The following is a 16,917-nucleotide window of genomic DNA, read 5'->3' on the forward strand; positions in this document are numbered from 1 at the left end:
ATGCTTCCACAGCAACACCAGCCAACGCAACGGCAGAAGCGTGATCAAGAAGAGAACAGACGGCACCAGCAGCACCAACCGCATCATCATCCACAGCAGCCACAGCAGCAGCAGCCGCAGCAGCACCAGCAGCAGCACCAGCAGCACCAGCAGCACCAGCGGCAGCAACAACAGCAACAACAGCAGGGACAGCAGTTGCGACAGCAGCAACAACAGCAGGGACAGCAGCCGCGACAGCAGCAGGGACAGCAGCGGGGACAGCGACGGCGTCAGGGCCAGCTAACCACAGCATCAGACGAAAACCATGCCGTTCCGGGTTCTGCACATTTCGATCAGCATCCGTGCGAATGGATAGGCTCTGAAGAAGCCATCAACACCGTTTTTCTACCTCGCCATCTGCCAGACCATCGTGCAGAGAGCACTGAGGATCCACTGGAATGCAACTATGGAGAGAGACAGGTGTTGAGTGCGTTTGCAGACATCAACGCCGACATTCTGCCTGCTAAAACCACAGGTATGCTCTATGCATGGGATGATTCATTCCGACCCAACACTGATCAACTTTGCAGGACATGGCAGAACTTGGCAGTCAACGAGCGATTGCCCGTCTATCTACCGGCACAAAATGCAGCGCTGACATTCGCCGTGCTGGAAGACAACCTTGTGGAAGTCAGCGGTTACGACATCCAAGCTGCAGCAAAGACGGTGGTATCCGCTGAAGGCCCTTTGCTCACTGAACAACCACGACTCTCAATTGTCCTACCAAAGAAGCATGCATTCTCACAGACAATGGCTGAGCAAATCTGCTGTCTTCAACGGCATGTCTTCCCTGATGCCATGGCAACAACTGAACGTCGTCACACAGTATTGAAGGAGAATCGTGAAGTCATCAGCTCAAAGTACGTCTTTGAATGGCTCTTCTCCGCAATGGTGGCCCTACAGGAATCAGACACGCCAGACTCGACTGTTGTTGCCGTGCAGAAGAAAGTGAGGGATGTGGTGATGTTTCCCAGAAGCCATAACTCCAGCATGCTGCCGTGGCGTCGCAATCCAACATGGTTTGCTGTGAAGTATATTCTTCATGCAACTCTGGTCAAGGACCATGGGTTTGTGACCGGAACGGTCCTGTACAAGACCGCTATGCTGCGATTCATGACACAATTCCTCCTCTCCAACTCACCGCCAGGAAGCAGTAAAGGCCACAACAGCAAGGCCAAGGATAGCAGCAACAACAGCAGCCGCAGCGGTAGTGGTGCCAGCAGCCATGGCAACAGCATCAGCGGTAGTGGTGCCAGCAGCCACAGCAACCACGGCAGCAGCAGTATCAGCACGGACCTGCTGCATCAGATGCTATGCAAAGTCAGCAATCGCATCCACAAACTGTCATGTCTACTGGAGACTGCAGACCTGCCAGATGGTATGCTTGAGATGTGTTTGCGACAGATCAGTGTTTCCATGACAACTGTCACCAACATAAGTTCTACACTGGGTGTTGATTGGAAGGAGCACTGTGCATCACTGGAGTCCACAGCTAAATTGGATACCATTGCAGCTGCTCCGGTTGATGAGCAGTCAACTGTTCTGTCCCTGAGTGCATCGCGTGCCGGGATCTCCAGCCTGCTTGGAGACAACACGCCTAAGGTTGACATTATCCACGGAGCAATGGACCAGCATGGCAATGGCAGTGACTTGTCAATGGCAGGCATCAGCTCTCCTGAAGGCAGTCACATTGGTCTACATGCCTTTGAAGAACAGATACTCAGGTGGTGGCAGCAGCGGAAACTGCAATCAATGTCAACGGCAGACTGTCTCAGCAACATGATGAGCTACAAGAGTGCAACGGCTAAGATCTATGATAAATCGGATGCGATAGCCCAAAGCCGTCGTCTCCTAGTGGCCTCCGTTCTCATGGCAATGTGTGACATGTCAGCGACATCTGATCTTCCGTTGCTTCTCCAGCACGGAACTGATGTGAACATGGAACCACTATGCAACATCCTGACAACCACGCCGCTGGAGATGGAAATTCTACACGAGGTGGAAGCATACTACCGTGGTCGTTCTCTAAACGCAACACAGAGTACTGGGCCACTGCAACCCGGTGTGACCAGCCACTCCCTCTCCGTGCAATACTTCAATACACAACGTGAGATGAAAGAATGTCTTGAGCAGCTCATCGTCCAAGATGAGCAGAAGGAGGAGGTGCACAGAACGGCTGTCCAGAACGCCTTGGAGAAGATGAGTGAGGATGAGCGGCGGTTTCGCACAATGAGCTGTGATTACAAATACGAATGGAATAGCGACTACACGGTGCAAACAGAAAACCACTATAAATGGCGCTGCGACAAGTGTAGGCTGGATAGAGAACTGGATGGAAGAACGCATCAGATCTTCGAGCGTCTTCTTCCTCCAGAGCAGCCGTACAGGAAAGCCGTTGTGTTTGAGCTGTGTATTCCCAGCAATATCAGCAGCTGGCGAGATTGCACTCTCGTTTTCAACGAGCACTTTCTCTTGTCTGTCTCATTCGAGGAGAACTCGCAGCATTCAAAAGCTGAATGGGTTCGACGCTTATCAGGCTCATCAGCCAAAAGAAAGGTGACGCTCGGGAGCACAAATGTACCTTTCCTGAATGCTCACTACTCAAACAAGAAACTACGGAATGAGCGCTGGCAGAGCTTCGTTGAGCCGTGCAACATGAACTGCACTCTGGCTAAGGACAGCATGGTGATGCAGGTTCCATGTTGTCGTAACAATGCCATACGCAAAACCTGCACTCTTGATCACAGCAATGGCCAGCTGCAGCAATACATCGATGTGACCACGCACCAGCAGAGTGATGTCATCGCCAATCAGAATGTCTGCCCGGAATTCTTCAGTCTGCGCGAGTTCATCACATTCGGCAGTGTGCGTGCTGGACAGCGTCTTCAGTGGTACAACATACTACGGGGTATTCACCAGCGAACACTGCTACTACATCGTGTGCAGGTTGTACAGCTTATTGCACAGAGTGTATGGCAGGCAGAGTCCAATGAGGAACAAACCATACTTCGTGATGCCCATCATCCCTGTCAGGATACCGCTTTCGTGGCAGAGTTCAGCCTTGAATTGCGCACAGTACTCGGCAGTGTCAAGGGCAACTGGGCCAACTATTGGTCTTTGTGTAGCGTTGTTCTACTGGCTAACCGCTTGCTAAGCTTGTACTTGACACATGCACGTGCTGGGCCAGAACAGACTACCATCTCCGCACTGTACACCATCTTAGCGGAATGTCGCCAGGAAGCTGTGATATGGCTGGATAAAATTCGTGCCCTGATGGAGCAAGTCGAGGATGATTCAGCCGGTAAGCTGCAAGAGGCTGCTGCTCACATTGCAACGTTTGGTACGTTGACCTATCAACACAGCGTTGATCTGGACGGACACGACGCGAGAGCACTATTCAACTGGCTGAAGTTCGTCACTGACCTCCATGCTAACACAGTGCTGAATCAAAGTCGAGCTCAGGGCTTCTTGGATCATCTTACTAAGCAAACATTACGTATTGCATTCAACAACCACTCCTCCTTTATCGCGATCATCAAGGACAGGATGAATAGCGAAGGCAGAAATCCAGAATTCGAGAACTTCATCTCAGACTTCTACATGCCTGGCATATCTGCTTTAAGCTATGGAATCCATGATGAGGATCAGCTCTGGATCAGCTGTAAGTGGAAGCATGGACATGAAGAGGAGTTTGTTCAATTTGACCTGCGAGAAGGCAAATGTTGGATCAACGGATTGCCGCCGGGAAGATTGTCAACAGACATCACCAGGTCGGAATTGTTCAGTCGACATTTCAAGGCAACCGTCTTTGTCGTCATGTCCTGCACCAGTCCACAGGGTCAGATAGCGCAGGCAACAGGTGCCTTGGCAGCATGCTCAGTGGACAACATTGGCAATGACTCATCACCGGAGCAAGTTGGACCATTCCTGTTTGCAAGACATAATCGCCTTGGCAGGAAACAGCTGTGCGTGTATGAATGCCGTGCCGATGGTCACGAATTGTTGCTACTTGATCCGTCCTGGTTCTCAGATGGCAATGCATTTGACCTACCAGCGCTGATGGTGGACGAACACAGCTTTTGGTTAGATATCCACACTCACAAGATCTACGTACGTCCAGTGTACTTCAGGGACAAGAACTTTGCTGACGTAGACCGTTGTGAGTACATTCTTAACTTCAGCAATGGTCGACTGTGCGTTTGTGACGGTGCATCCGTCGGCGTGTCCCCAGCATCCACTCTGCTCAGTCTAACATCCTCAGTTGGTGAATCAGTACTGGAAGTGATGCTGCGTATTGAACTTGCCAAGTACATTGAAATCTGGTTGGACATGGAGGGGAGGGTTCGTATCCGTTTGCCGCGTCTTGGTTTGTCATTCTTCATCTGCAATGAAGCCGACGGATCGGTGGTGTTGAAAAGTGATGACTACATTGGCTGGAGTGTGGATAGTGATCAAAGTCTTGGTGGTACTCTACTGGGCCTGTCAACCGGTTTAGTTCTGGTGTCTAACAAGAGTGAGAAATCTGAGCAGCGCTGTTTACTCTTACCACATGGTCTACCAGTGTATGGATCTGCTGCTGATGAGTCTGCAAATCAGCACGCAATTGTCAAAATCCAACTTGAGAAATTGTATGAGCCAAGGATGTTCCGTTTTGCCATCCGACCCGACCTGCAGCAATTGAAAGGTCCGGACAGCCGCTGTGCCTGGTTCTACCTGTCTTTGTTGCACGCCATGACATCATGCGTACAGCCAGACCCATTCACTGAAATGACTGGTATGGAAATGGCCATTCTTATACTCCAGTCAGCACGTTGTTGGTCATGTGATCCACTTGATGATCCATCCTTACTGTGGTTGTACCACACTGCACAACTATCACCATCTCGTCACTATTACCCAAAGCACATGGAAGTGATGCAAACTGTCCAATGGCCAGCTCATCTACCATCGTATTGTGCAAGCGATGCGTATGTTCTATTGGTGGACAATATCATCAGCAACACGGAGACTGTCTCATTTCTTCACACTCAGGGTACATCGGAAGCGCGGGAGAAGCAACTGAAGTCCATAGACGATCTTTCAAAGAGGCCTCTGAACAAGATGAGCTACACATGGAGTCGTAACAACCTGCCATTACTAGCTCGTCTTCAAGAAGACAATGACGTGGCTCGTGCTTCTCCCACACCAGCATTTGACCATGTTCCAGCTCTGCACAGAAAAACATGGGAAGCAACATGGAGGCTGATAACTAGAACTGGATCAGCTATGGCGTTCACAGCAGGCAGCATTGATAAAGAACTACGTACACGAGCTAACGGCTGTATGGATGGCAAACAGAAAGAATTCCGAAAAGGCATCGACCGTTTGTCTCTTTTGACTTGCAAGAGCTGGTCAGGAATTGATTTGTGCAGTGACTTCATAGCACTTCATGAACACATTGACAGCTGTAAGGAATCTGTGGCTGAGCGTATTCGACTGGCACTCATGTTTTCACTATGGACGTACCAAGGCAAGCAGAGTAGACTTTCCTTGCACATGCTGGCAGCTCTTGCAAACTCTCGCGAGACAACAGAGCCTCCCGGACTGCGTCAGTTCCCATCGCCGCATGCTGTCCAGCCACCTGCCTCACACGTCTTCACGGCCAAAATTAAATCATTTAAGGATTTCTGCTCGTCCCGAGGTCTGGACAAACCCAGTGCCCATGCCAGCAGTGAAACAGTGAGGAGCTACCAGGAACGACGCAGTCAGCTTAAGCAGCAGTATGACTCAGATAAGGCAACGCTGACCGGCTGCATTAGCCAGGACGTTGTGTTTGCCGGCAATCTACTTAGCAATGGTCCGTACTTTGACACCTACCATAAGACTTCTCCCGCTTCACTACCAATGGACTTTCAAGTGTCACAAGAGCGCTTGTTCGAACGTGGATACGAGTATCGCAATGATTTTGCCGCTCGCCTCACGCACGCCAACTCCTCCAAGGTCCTGCAGCGCTACGCAGAGCTTATGTCTGCCTCGGTGCAGGTGATGGAGGTGACGACACCGCCTGCCGTGTTGCACCGTTTGGAACCTGACTCACAGGAACGCCATCAAGATTACTGTAGACTGCTTAGTATCACGATGCCGCCGGCCCCGCATAGCCAAGACCGCAGTAGTAGCAGTACAGGTGAAGCACCCGGGCCGGCTGCCATCAAACAGAACCGGCAGCCACACAGTGATGGCGCCAATGAGCTGATGGAAGTTGAACGGCTTCAAGAGCAGCTCCAAACCCTGCAGACGTCAGGAGGACAACTCAATCCGATCATTGATGATTTCTCACATGATCTGAAAAAGAGCCTCCAGGATCTACGGCACCATCCATTGCCAAAGGTGGAGGCCAGTGGCAAGCGTGACAATGACCAGTTCTTCTTCCAAAGCCTGAGACAGAAGGAGAAGCTGCAGGACAAGACAAGGAAGCAAGTGCAGCGTGCCGTGGACAGCAGCTTTTCTAGGCTCGATTCCCAGAAAGCCATGCACTCATGCGGCCTGCTACTGCGCTGTCTCCCGCTGGCTCTGCTGCCACATCTGCTGAGCAGGGTCCCGACAGTGCCAGGCCTTCTCAACATCACCATTGATCAGGTCACAAGAAAGTGCATCGTGCACTGGGCAATGGATATGGTGGATGTCCAGCGGTGGTCCCGCCTGATTCGTCTTCACAAGAACGACCAACTGGACATGTTGCAAAGAGAGCTATCGAATGAGCCGCATGCAAATTGGGCACCGCTGCATCACGTGCAGTGGCTTCTTTTTGAGTTAGAGAATGATGCGTGCATCTGGAAGAGACAAGTTGATGTGGCCGTGCAAATGATGAACCCATCAAGTTGCCTTGGCATGGAGCAGCAAGTACACCAAGGCGAGCAGCTATACAAACAGCAGCAGCAGCAGCAGCAACAGCAACAGCAGCGGCAGCAGCAGCAGCAGCATCATCATGATATCAAGCTTGAAGAGAAGGCACAGAATCAACTGCATGCTGTGATGCAGTTGAACATGGGTGAAGGCAAGACTAGTGTCATTTTACCAATCATTGCAGCTGAACTTGCGGACAGCGAGTCATTGGTCAGAATCATCGTCTTGACTTCACTTCACAACACCAATATCAATCAGCTTGTCTTCAAACTCGGTGGACTGCTCAACCATCGTGTCTACTCCCTCCCGTTTCGACGTGACATCCCACTGAGTGAGGGTGACGCTGGCAGACTGAGGGATTTCTTGCAGGTTGCTAGGCAACGGCGTGATGTCATGGTGACGGTCCGTGAGCACTTGTTGTCATTGCAGATCAAGCATCAGGAAGCCTGCTTTAAACGCAACACCCAACTAGCAAGGATATTAAGCAATCTGATGAACGATCTGCATGTGTATGGGCGTGACATCATTGACGAAGCGGACGAAGTTCTGCATCATCGTTTTCAGCTCATCTACCCACTCGGTGACTCTTCACCACCAGATGGCAAGGAGCTGCGTTGGGATGTGGCTGAACTTGTGTTGGAAGCTGTGAAAGTCTGCATGCCTGCGATGAAAGACAGGTTCAAGGAAGCCGTCACCTACACAAGCAAACAGGCGCATGAGTTTCCATTTGTGCGCGTCCACGATTCCCCTGAGCAAGACCCGCTGTACAAGGCGCTTTGTGAAGCACTGGTAGACTACATATTTAGTGGCCGGGGGCGTTTGACAAAGCCCGACTTCATGAATGCATTGACAAAGGCTAAACCCGAGGAAAGAGAGCAGCTGAAACAGCTACTACAAACTCACAACCTTTTGAAAATTGGTGCAGATATGTTCCGCAGCATGCCCGATAAGATGACATTGACAATGCTAATTCTGCGTGGTCTCCTGGCTAGCGGTGTCCTGTTGCTTGCACTGAAAAAGAGATATCGCGTTGAGTACGGTTTAATGTCCACCACTCAACGTGCAGTGTCCAGCAGCAGCAGCAGCAGTTGCAACAACAGTGGCTCTGGCAGCAGCGATAGCAGCAGCGGCAACAGTGGCAGTAACAGACCCTCTGGGAGCAGCGGCAGCAGTGGCTCTGGGAGCAGTGAAAGTAGCAGCGGAAGCAGCAGCAACAGCAACCCTGTTGGTAATCGCCTGATCCGAATGGCCGTGCCTTTCCGTGCCAAAGATGTGGCAGCAGAGCGTACCGAGTTTGGACATCCGGATGTTGCAATTGTCCTCACTCTGCTCAGTTACTATCAACACGGCCTGACTGATGGTCAAATCAATACGGTCTTAGACAAGTTGGATCACAGGGCAGCCAAGAAAGAAATCTACAACTCATGGGTGAATGTTGCTGACGGTAACTCAGTGGATGAAAGCATACGAGAGTTTGACAGCATAAATCGCCAGGATCCCCTGCAGATGAATAATCTGGTGTATCCGTTTCTGCGCTATCACATGGATGCCATCAACTTCTTCGTCAATCACACCATTTTCCCCAGCGAGGCAAAGGAGTTTCCCCGGAAGCTGATAGCCAATGGTTGGTCAATGACATCGAGCAGTCGAGAGCGGTGTGTGACGGGTTTTAGTGGAACAAACGACACCCGTCATTTGCTGCCAGGCTCCACAAAGCAACAGGACCTGCCACAGTTGAAGCATACCAATGCATACGTGTGCAGCCTCTTACTGAGAAAGTGTAACAATCGCTACAATGTCCTGCCAGAAGACTGTAACGGACGCGCTCTGCTCACTGCTATTACCGAGACATCATCTGGATGGAGACCGGCTACAACAATACCACCATTAGCAACAGCGACAGCCAGCACCACCGTGATATCACCCAATGAAGCATCATCAGCCAATGCAACGGGTACAGTGCAGCCGAGAGCAGCAGAAGACGTACGGCGGAGAGAAGACACAGCAATGAAAGCAGGGTTGTCACCAACAGCAGCAACAACAGCAGCAGCAGCAGCAGCAGCAGCTGAACCTGAAGGCATGGTGACAGGAGCCCTGAAGATCAAATCTCCACAAAAATCAAGAGCAGTGAAAGCAGGTCCGATCAACACTATTATCGACGCAGGTGCAGTTGTGCTGGATTTGAGCAATGAAGAGTTTGCAAAGCAATGGCTCAAGCAGCGCACTGACAAAGAAGCAGTTATCTACTTTGACTCGGCTAATCAATTACGTGTGCTAGACCGTCGTAGTCACAGTGCATGTAAACTGGAACTGAGTCCCTACGCCAGCAATCTAAGTGAATGTATCGTCTACTTGGATCATGCTCATTGCAGAGGTACCGATCTTCAAATGGTCGATGAAACGAGAGCGGCAGTCACTCTGGGAAAGAACCTTCGTCGAGATGAGTTTGTACAGGCGTGCATGCGTATGCGACGCTTGCGAAGCACACACTCGGTCAGCTTCTGGGCTCCACCAGAAATCGACCGTCAGATCCGGCAGCTGTGCAGGCTTTCGCCGGCATCTGATGTTGAGCACAAGCATGTTGTACTGTGGTGTTTTCAAAACAGTATTTCAACAACAGAGGATAGTTTCTACTCTTGGGCCAGTCAGGGTCTTGCTCATCTACACACTGAGAATGCTCTAGAACCGTGCCGAGCAGCTGATGTATCCGATGACGTTATTAGGAGGACCGGTGAAGAGTGCAGCTTACAAGACCGTCTAGAGCTATGTGAGATGTATGGTCAAGTCCGGAGGCCTCAGTCAGTAACTGACATAGTGGCACAGCGAGGCAAGTCACTGCAAGGTGCGGGGGAGATTGTGAAGCGCTGCACTCAGCTCGTGCCGCACCAGCGTCGCTACGCCCAGGAGCTAGATGAGGAACAGGAGAGGGAGCTCGAGCAGGAGATAGAGGAAGAACGCGAGCGAGAACTCCCACCGCCCAAGGAGCCTGTAAAAGAATTCCTAGGGCCGTATTTGGAGGAAATGGCTGTGCATGGCAAGTTGGTTGGTCAAGTCAGCCCTAACGATCTCACTCCAGTTTGGCGTTGCTTTGAAGGGACGCAGCTTCCACTCACTAAGTTCCAATCGGCAGTGAGCAGCAGGCTGTGGAACTGCAATGCACACCTACATGCAACGCAATCGTTTCGTAGAACCGTTGAAGATGCAGATGTGCTGAGCAACATGGATGATTTCCTCAGACCAGTGGAGTGGGTCCTGCTGGTCAATAACCCGTGGAGCGCTACAATCATACTGATCAGCCCATTTCAGGCCAACGAGCTTTCCAAGATTCACCGAAAAAATGCTGGCAACTGGAGCAGATCGTCATCCGAGCTTTCCAAGATTCACCGAAAAAATGCTGGCAACTGGAGCAGATCGTCATCTCTGTTGATGTACGCTAGTCTGGGAAACAAGATGCAATCAATCATGTCCGATTGGCGGTGTACGTTGGCTGGTGATTCGTGTGGTGAAGCACTTTCTCGGCTGCCACGACTACGAGTGTCGCTACCACGACTGTTTGGAGAGATCCTCTGCTTCTCTGGTGGACTGTTCTTGGGACGAGATCGTGCGGAGATGCTGGCCAACATGTCCGCCATTGCCGACGTGTTTAGTTTATCTCCTGCACCTGACAGTGGCAGCAAAGAGACCGTCAGACATATCAAGAGTGAGCGCGAGCTTGGTGGTGATGTTGTCGACCCGTTGGAGTTCCTACGCCACGTCATGTCGGCACTGCGCTCGGCCGAGAGCCTGGAGCGCAGTGAAATGGGAATGCTGGTGCTGCGCTCCGCCTGGCCAACCCTGCCAGAGATAGACCTATGCTGCCAGAGTCTCCGCTAGCATTCTGTGCAGTTGTTCTGAACGGGAGTTCGTGGTACGTATGCAGTACGTATGTTGCATTATTACATAGCAGACTCAGCGGCCGGAGGACAACTGATACTCGGGTCTACCCAACAGTATGCTTATAAACACTTAGGGCCACATCTGGTGTAAGGTATGGGGAGAAAGCTGGCGCGGGCCAAGGCGCGACAGTAGAGGTGCCAGGAGGGTGGCAGGCAACAGGCAGGTGTGAGCATGAAACGGATTTATGTTGTACTTGAAGTATTTTTATGTACGCCAGGGGCGTCGGAAGGTATTTTACGCTGTTAACGTCAGCCACCTGATGTACAATTTCCTCCCGGGGTTGGGGTGGCTCCCCAGAAAAGCGGCTCCCCAGAAAAGCGTTCTGAATTTAGAGCCCAGATCAGTGCTTTTTATTGATGCACAGGGTGTCGGGACTAAGAGTGGTGCGGTCAATACCGTAGTGATCATAGCGTGTCTGACGCCTCTGTATGCTCATCCCACACGCATCCACCCACGGACATCTAGTTTATCTGTGCACAGCTGACGTTGTGCACTGTCATTACGGACGCACACATGATCACGCATCGAGCATGCTACCTCTGTTCACCTTTATTACAACGTATGCACGACGTATGGGGCGGCGGGGGGGGGGGGGGGCGCAGTGCGTGCAACTAAGCTGCAGTTGTGCTGCGGAAGACCTGTTTGAATACTGCTTGTACGCAGTGCATCACTAATATGATGTAATGACGGAATAGCGCCGTGACAAAGCAGCTGTTAGAGCGGCACACTCTTGTTGTGTCATCAGGTACTCTTGCAACTGGTGTTGGACCTTTAAGGCCGTGACGTCTACAGACAAAGGACTCACTATGTCCAGAACCTCTCAAACATCTACCGTCTCAACAACACATTAGTAGCATTGTGCACTGTGATTATACTTTTAGGACCTATGCTGTGTCATCGCACTGAGGGTGTGTGTGTGTGTGTGTCTCTCTCTCTCTCTCTCTCTCTCTCTCTCTCTCTCTCCCCCTCGCTCTTTCTGCTTTCCTTGACAGGAGAATCACCCTGCCATCAACTGTTCTGCTTGCTGCCCTGCTTGCGGGACACGCCAGGGCAGTGTGTCTGCGGACTAACATGAGGTACAGTCACCGTTGTCCCATTCTTGCCCACATCAGTTCTGTCAAAATGATCAGTTTTGATTGTGTTACTGCATACTGGCCTGCACAATTCAGCATCCATCACGTACCGTTCAGAGTGTGGCGATGTCTATGAGTATGTCTATGAGTATGTCTATGAGTATGTCTATGCGAATACACTCTTGCCACCGACATGCACAATGTATATCGTAACTTTTAATCGTTCTTCGCAGTTTCGATTTGTATTGCTTGTGCTCTTTGGAATTTATCTTGCCCATTGTTTGCTTCATGAGGCCTGTATCTGCACATGTGTTTTCTTTTTTAAAGATTTTGCTGCCAATTTCAAGTCTACCTTTTCCAAATTGTCCTTTCTCCCCCCCCCCCCCCCCCGGAACACCGGCACCACTGCCATTCCTGCGGCTCCTACTTGTGTGTACATTAACTGGCATCCAATGGATCACTACCTCTCCTCCCCCCCCCCCCCCCACACACAGCAACACATATATACTTGCGCACAAGCAAGTAGTTGGTCGACATGCCAGCCTATCCCACCTTGACTGAGTATGCTCACAAACCTACATGTATGCAGGTACCCCCCCCCCCCCCCTTATGTGGATGCATGTACACAAACACAAATACACACACCGCCGTGCATATAGTGGTTGCCCTACTAGCATTCTTACCAATGTCAGATGCCAGCAGCGGTTGCACAACTACACATTGCTGTTGCAGATCTTACCCGCAGTTTTCTCTTGCCAACACACCCTCAACTAGTGATCTACATAATATCATTATCTTGGCCGTTGTGTATTATCCATGATGTCATTGTGTATTATCCATGAGGTCATTGTGTATTATCCATGAGGTCATTGTGTGCTCATGCATGAGGTCATTGTGTGCACATGCATGTTTTATTTCTACATGATCTCGTTTTCGTTCAACTCGAGCGCTTTTCTGCATTGCCTCTCATTACTTTGTGCATGGCCATCCACTGATTTCGCTTTCTAGCCCACGTTATGAACTTATGATATACATGCCCTGCGCGCCTTGCCGCGGTGCCCTGGTACTTGTACTGTAGCTCATTTCGAGTCTTTTGACATCCTGGCAGTCTGGTGTAGGTCTTTTAATTTTATCAATTTACGTTGTGCTTTCAGTAAATTCAGCTCTCTCAGTGACAACCTCTGGCTGTGCAGTGTAAATGATGATGACTCCCCACCCCACCCCACCCCAGCACCACACCCCAACACACACACGAGACAAAATACCCGTGTAAAACCAGTGTGTTCGTCCCCGAAGGAACTCACGATAGCTGCCCGACGTAATCACAGAGTGCAGAATTCAGAATACAGAATGAAGAATACAGAATTCAAAATTCAGAATACAGAATGAAGAATGTAGAATTCAGAATAGAGTGCACAATACAGAATAAAGAAAGCAGAATTCAGAAGTCAGAATACAGAATGCAGAATACAGAATGAAGAATGTAGAATTCAGAATAATAAAGTGCAGAATACAGAAAACAGAATGCAGGGTTCAGACCGTGATACTGATGGTTGATGCAAACACTGCACATCCTATGATGCACAGTGGCGGAAGCTGCCATCATGTGACATGCTGTGCAGTTCTATAAGAAATAGAGTAAACTCTCACCCGCCATGGGTAAATGCCATGTAAAGTGATAGACATTAGAGTTATATGCATAACTTCATTTACGTCACAGTTTCTGGCGCGTGCAAATCTAACAGTTTCTGGCACGCGTGAAAAGGTAAATACTTCGAATACACGTACATGCATGTTCACTGTTCAAGCACATTCATGATCAGTGTGGGAAGGGGAACACATGTCACGTGGTCAAATACTCTTTTAAAAAAATGTATATGGCTCTGCTGAGAATGGGCATTGCCCAGTACGAAGCGTTCCCAGCATGCGCGTACCGCTCACTGGCCCTAACAAGGCATTCTATGTCCATGGTATCCAGAACTTATAGTCAAGAACTTGAAGAAGTCGTTCATACCGTGCGCTGAGTTGAGGGATCGTGAACATGAATATCGCATCAATGATGATATCTGAACTAAACGGAAACGCGGCAGCTCCTGCTGCCACTAGCAATCACTCCGCCATGGCGGAGCGAGAAGATAAAGACAAAAAAACGTGAGCGCGATCGGCGTTCAATAGTGTTGAACGGAAAGTCCAACAACTGTTGGGTCAAGAACGTGAAATTCACGGTTCGCGTGAGACACGGCTAGAGGCCGAGTCTCTGCATCCGTAGGAACACCACCACCCTCCAAGGATCAAGGCGCAGATGCAGCTCCTAGAGCCGTGGTACATGCTTTAAAAATTAACTTACATCTAATTTGACTAGTCCAATCACAGAAATAATGCTACTACTCACAATGCTACTACTCACAATGCTACTACTCACAATGCTACTACTCACAATGCTACTACTCACAATGCTACTACTCACAATGCTACTACTCACAATGCTACTACTCACAATGCTACTACTCACAATGCTACTACTCACAATGGCAATTGCGAAACAAAACATCTTTATTCACAGCATCATGCACACAAACAGTAAAGAAATTACCCACTGCGGTTGTGAGTTAAGGGACTTGGGTAACGTGCCACGTTCTTGCATCTGTGCGTCTGCAACAGAAAAGTAGAGAGCCAGCAGCAGCTGGACATGCAAAACAAGACGTGCACGCAAAACGCAATTGCATATACGCACACACATACACACAAAGAAGCAATCCAGAGTAAGAACAAATGCTCACACACACACTCTAATAGTATGACTGCCCCATTGGCATAGGGCCACGTCACTCCATTGTGACAGGGAGCCAGAGTCAGGGTAAAAGAGTCACACACATACACACACACACACACACACCATGTACCATGTACCATGTAAACGCCCGTCGCAAGAGAAGCACGCAAATCTGCAAATGCACTGGATGTGCACCCACAGATACACGCACACACACACACACACACACACACACACACACACACACACACACACACACACACACACACACACACACACACACACACACACACACACACAAAACACACAACAGAAAAATGCCAAAGCTGATGTCAGAACAAAACAATAGTTGAATGGCTGTGTGTTCTCAATACATCTATTGCATGGTTCCATATCAGAGACAAAGAGAAAGAGAAAGAGAAAGAGAAAGAGAGAGAGAGAGAGAGAGAGAGAGAGAGAGAGAGAGAGAGAGAGAGAGAGAGAGAGAGAGAGAGAGAGAGCGGGCGAGAGAGAGAGAGAGAGAGAGAGAGAGAGAGAGAGAGAGAGAGAGAGAGAGAGAGAGAGAGAGAAGAGAGAGAGAGAGAGAAAGAGAGAGAGAGAGAGAGAGAGAGAGAAAGAGAGAGAGAGAGGCTGGCCTCTGGAATGTCTGGATCGGGCGGTACTGTGGGTAGAAGCATTGCGAGTTCTAGCCTTCTAGGGTAGTGAAGTCTACAGAAGATTTGGGAGATGAGGAGACTGCTGAGGGGTAGGCTTAGTGGATGGAAATGATGACAACGCAAAATGCACGAAAAGGGTACTACAATGATTCTGTCATGTACTTGCTTGTGCTACTCAGTTCTGGAACTATTACAAGTAGTGGGGCTCTGCCAACCGCGGAAGGTTGTAGTAAGGTCACTCTTTCCGAACACAGTGTCCTTGTTTCATGCTGTCAATCTAACAATTGCGTGAACTATAACAAGGTTTATCTAACACTGGTTTTTAACCAGTGTTAGCCAGTGTTAGGGTATTCAGTGCTGCCAAATAATTTTCGCCTAAAATCGGACACCCTTCACCGCCAACCTGCAAAGTGCAAGGCTGACCACATGGTGCGAATTTTTCTCCTCGGCAATTATTTTACAGAGAATTCAAAATATCGCCTAAAACACCATGAAAAAATTCGCTTTGTTGCCATGGTAACCCCAGAGCTGTCATGAATTTTGTAATGATGAGTGTGGTCGCACACTGACTCTGTACAGACTGTCAGTGTACATGCCATCCAGCCTGATCCAGGCATGTTACTTTGCACTTCCACAGCCAAGCGCTAGCCTTTTTAGAAGCAAATGTACAGTGATTTGTGCCTTCAGTTGCGCTGAAAAGTGAAAGTACAGTACAGGACTTCTGCATAGGAAAGTAATGATCTCTGACATTTTGGCTGCTTTTCGGACGTTTCCCTTTTCGGACCGGTTTTCGGAAGAGCCTTCAAAAATCGGACACTGTCCGAAAAATCGGACGGTTTGGCAGCACTGGACCGTATTACTGTAATATCATACCAAGTCCCTACTACTTACTAGTAGTAGAAGCCGATGTGTCCTGATTCTGATTCTGAGGCAATCCTGCATAGCACTTATTTAACAGTACCGGTAGCTTGTACTTGTAAGTCACTAGGTGTACATAACACCACTGTTCAGGTTGCACTCTAGACTCTTTGCTCCTCACCTCAGTCCTGCCGCGCGCGCCATGGACACTGACACTCCTGGCGCGAAATCCACTTAGCAAATGAATAGTTGAGCAGCATGATGTGAATAATGTCAAAATGGTGACGAGGCTGTCCAATGCGCTTGCATCTGAGCTGAGCGATCCTTCTTTGCATGATGTGATATCTGATCTGCTGAGCGAATCCGCCATGCATGCTGCATGAGGCTGTCACATGGCGCTTGACCGGAGGTTTCGGTCTCTTCGAAACTATTATTATACGTATTATTACAGTATTTTAGTAACTAAAATACTTCTTTGCTGGCATGGCGCCTGGCTCTGTCACGCGTGCACGGGTAGTTCCTGCATGCACTGATCTGACGCATGTAACTGTTGCACTCCGGAGCTCCGTCCCATCTCATCATCCGACTCACGCATGCCCAACGAAACAGATGATGGGATCGCGATATCGACGCTCCAGCACGGCAGCAGCGATAGCGCAAGCGGACCACATGCACAGTCCACTGCATGCAGTCCTCGCTC

At 49.7% G+C, this 16,917-nt stretch overlaps 1 protein-coding gene across 1 annotated transcript; it reads left to right on the forward strand.

The window, feature by feature from the left end:
* Positions 1–13,007, forward strand: LOC135826116 (uncharacterized). The gene is made up of 2 exons (XM_065338752.1): positions 1–10,828; positions 11,850–13,007. Exon 1 carries the CDS (start codon positions 1–3, stop codon positions 10,792–10,794), a length of 10,794 nt encoding a protein of 3,597 aa, XP_065194824.1. The 3' UTR covers positions 10,795–10,828; positions 11,850–13,007.
* Positions 13,008–16,917: the final 3,910 nt, after the last annotated feature.

This window comes from Sycon ciliatum, chromosome 10, assembly GCF_964019385.1.
Source record: "Sycon ciliatum chromosome 10, ocSycCili1.1, whole genome shotgun sequence".
Taxonomy (NCBI): Eukaryota; Metazoa; Porifera; class Calcarea; order Leucosolenida; family Sycettidae; genus Sycon; species Sycon ciliatum.

What these genes read in the sequence shown, in the direction of transcription:
- LOC135826116 (XM_065338752.1), top strand. Translation starts at nt 1, where the DNA reads ATGCTTCCACAGCAACACCAGCCAACGCAACGGCAGAAGCGTGATCAA.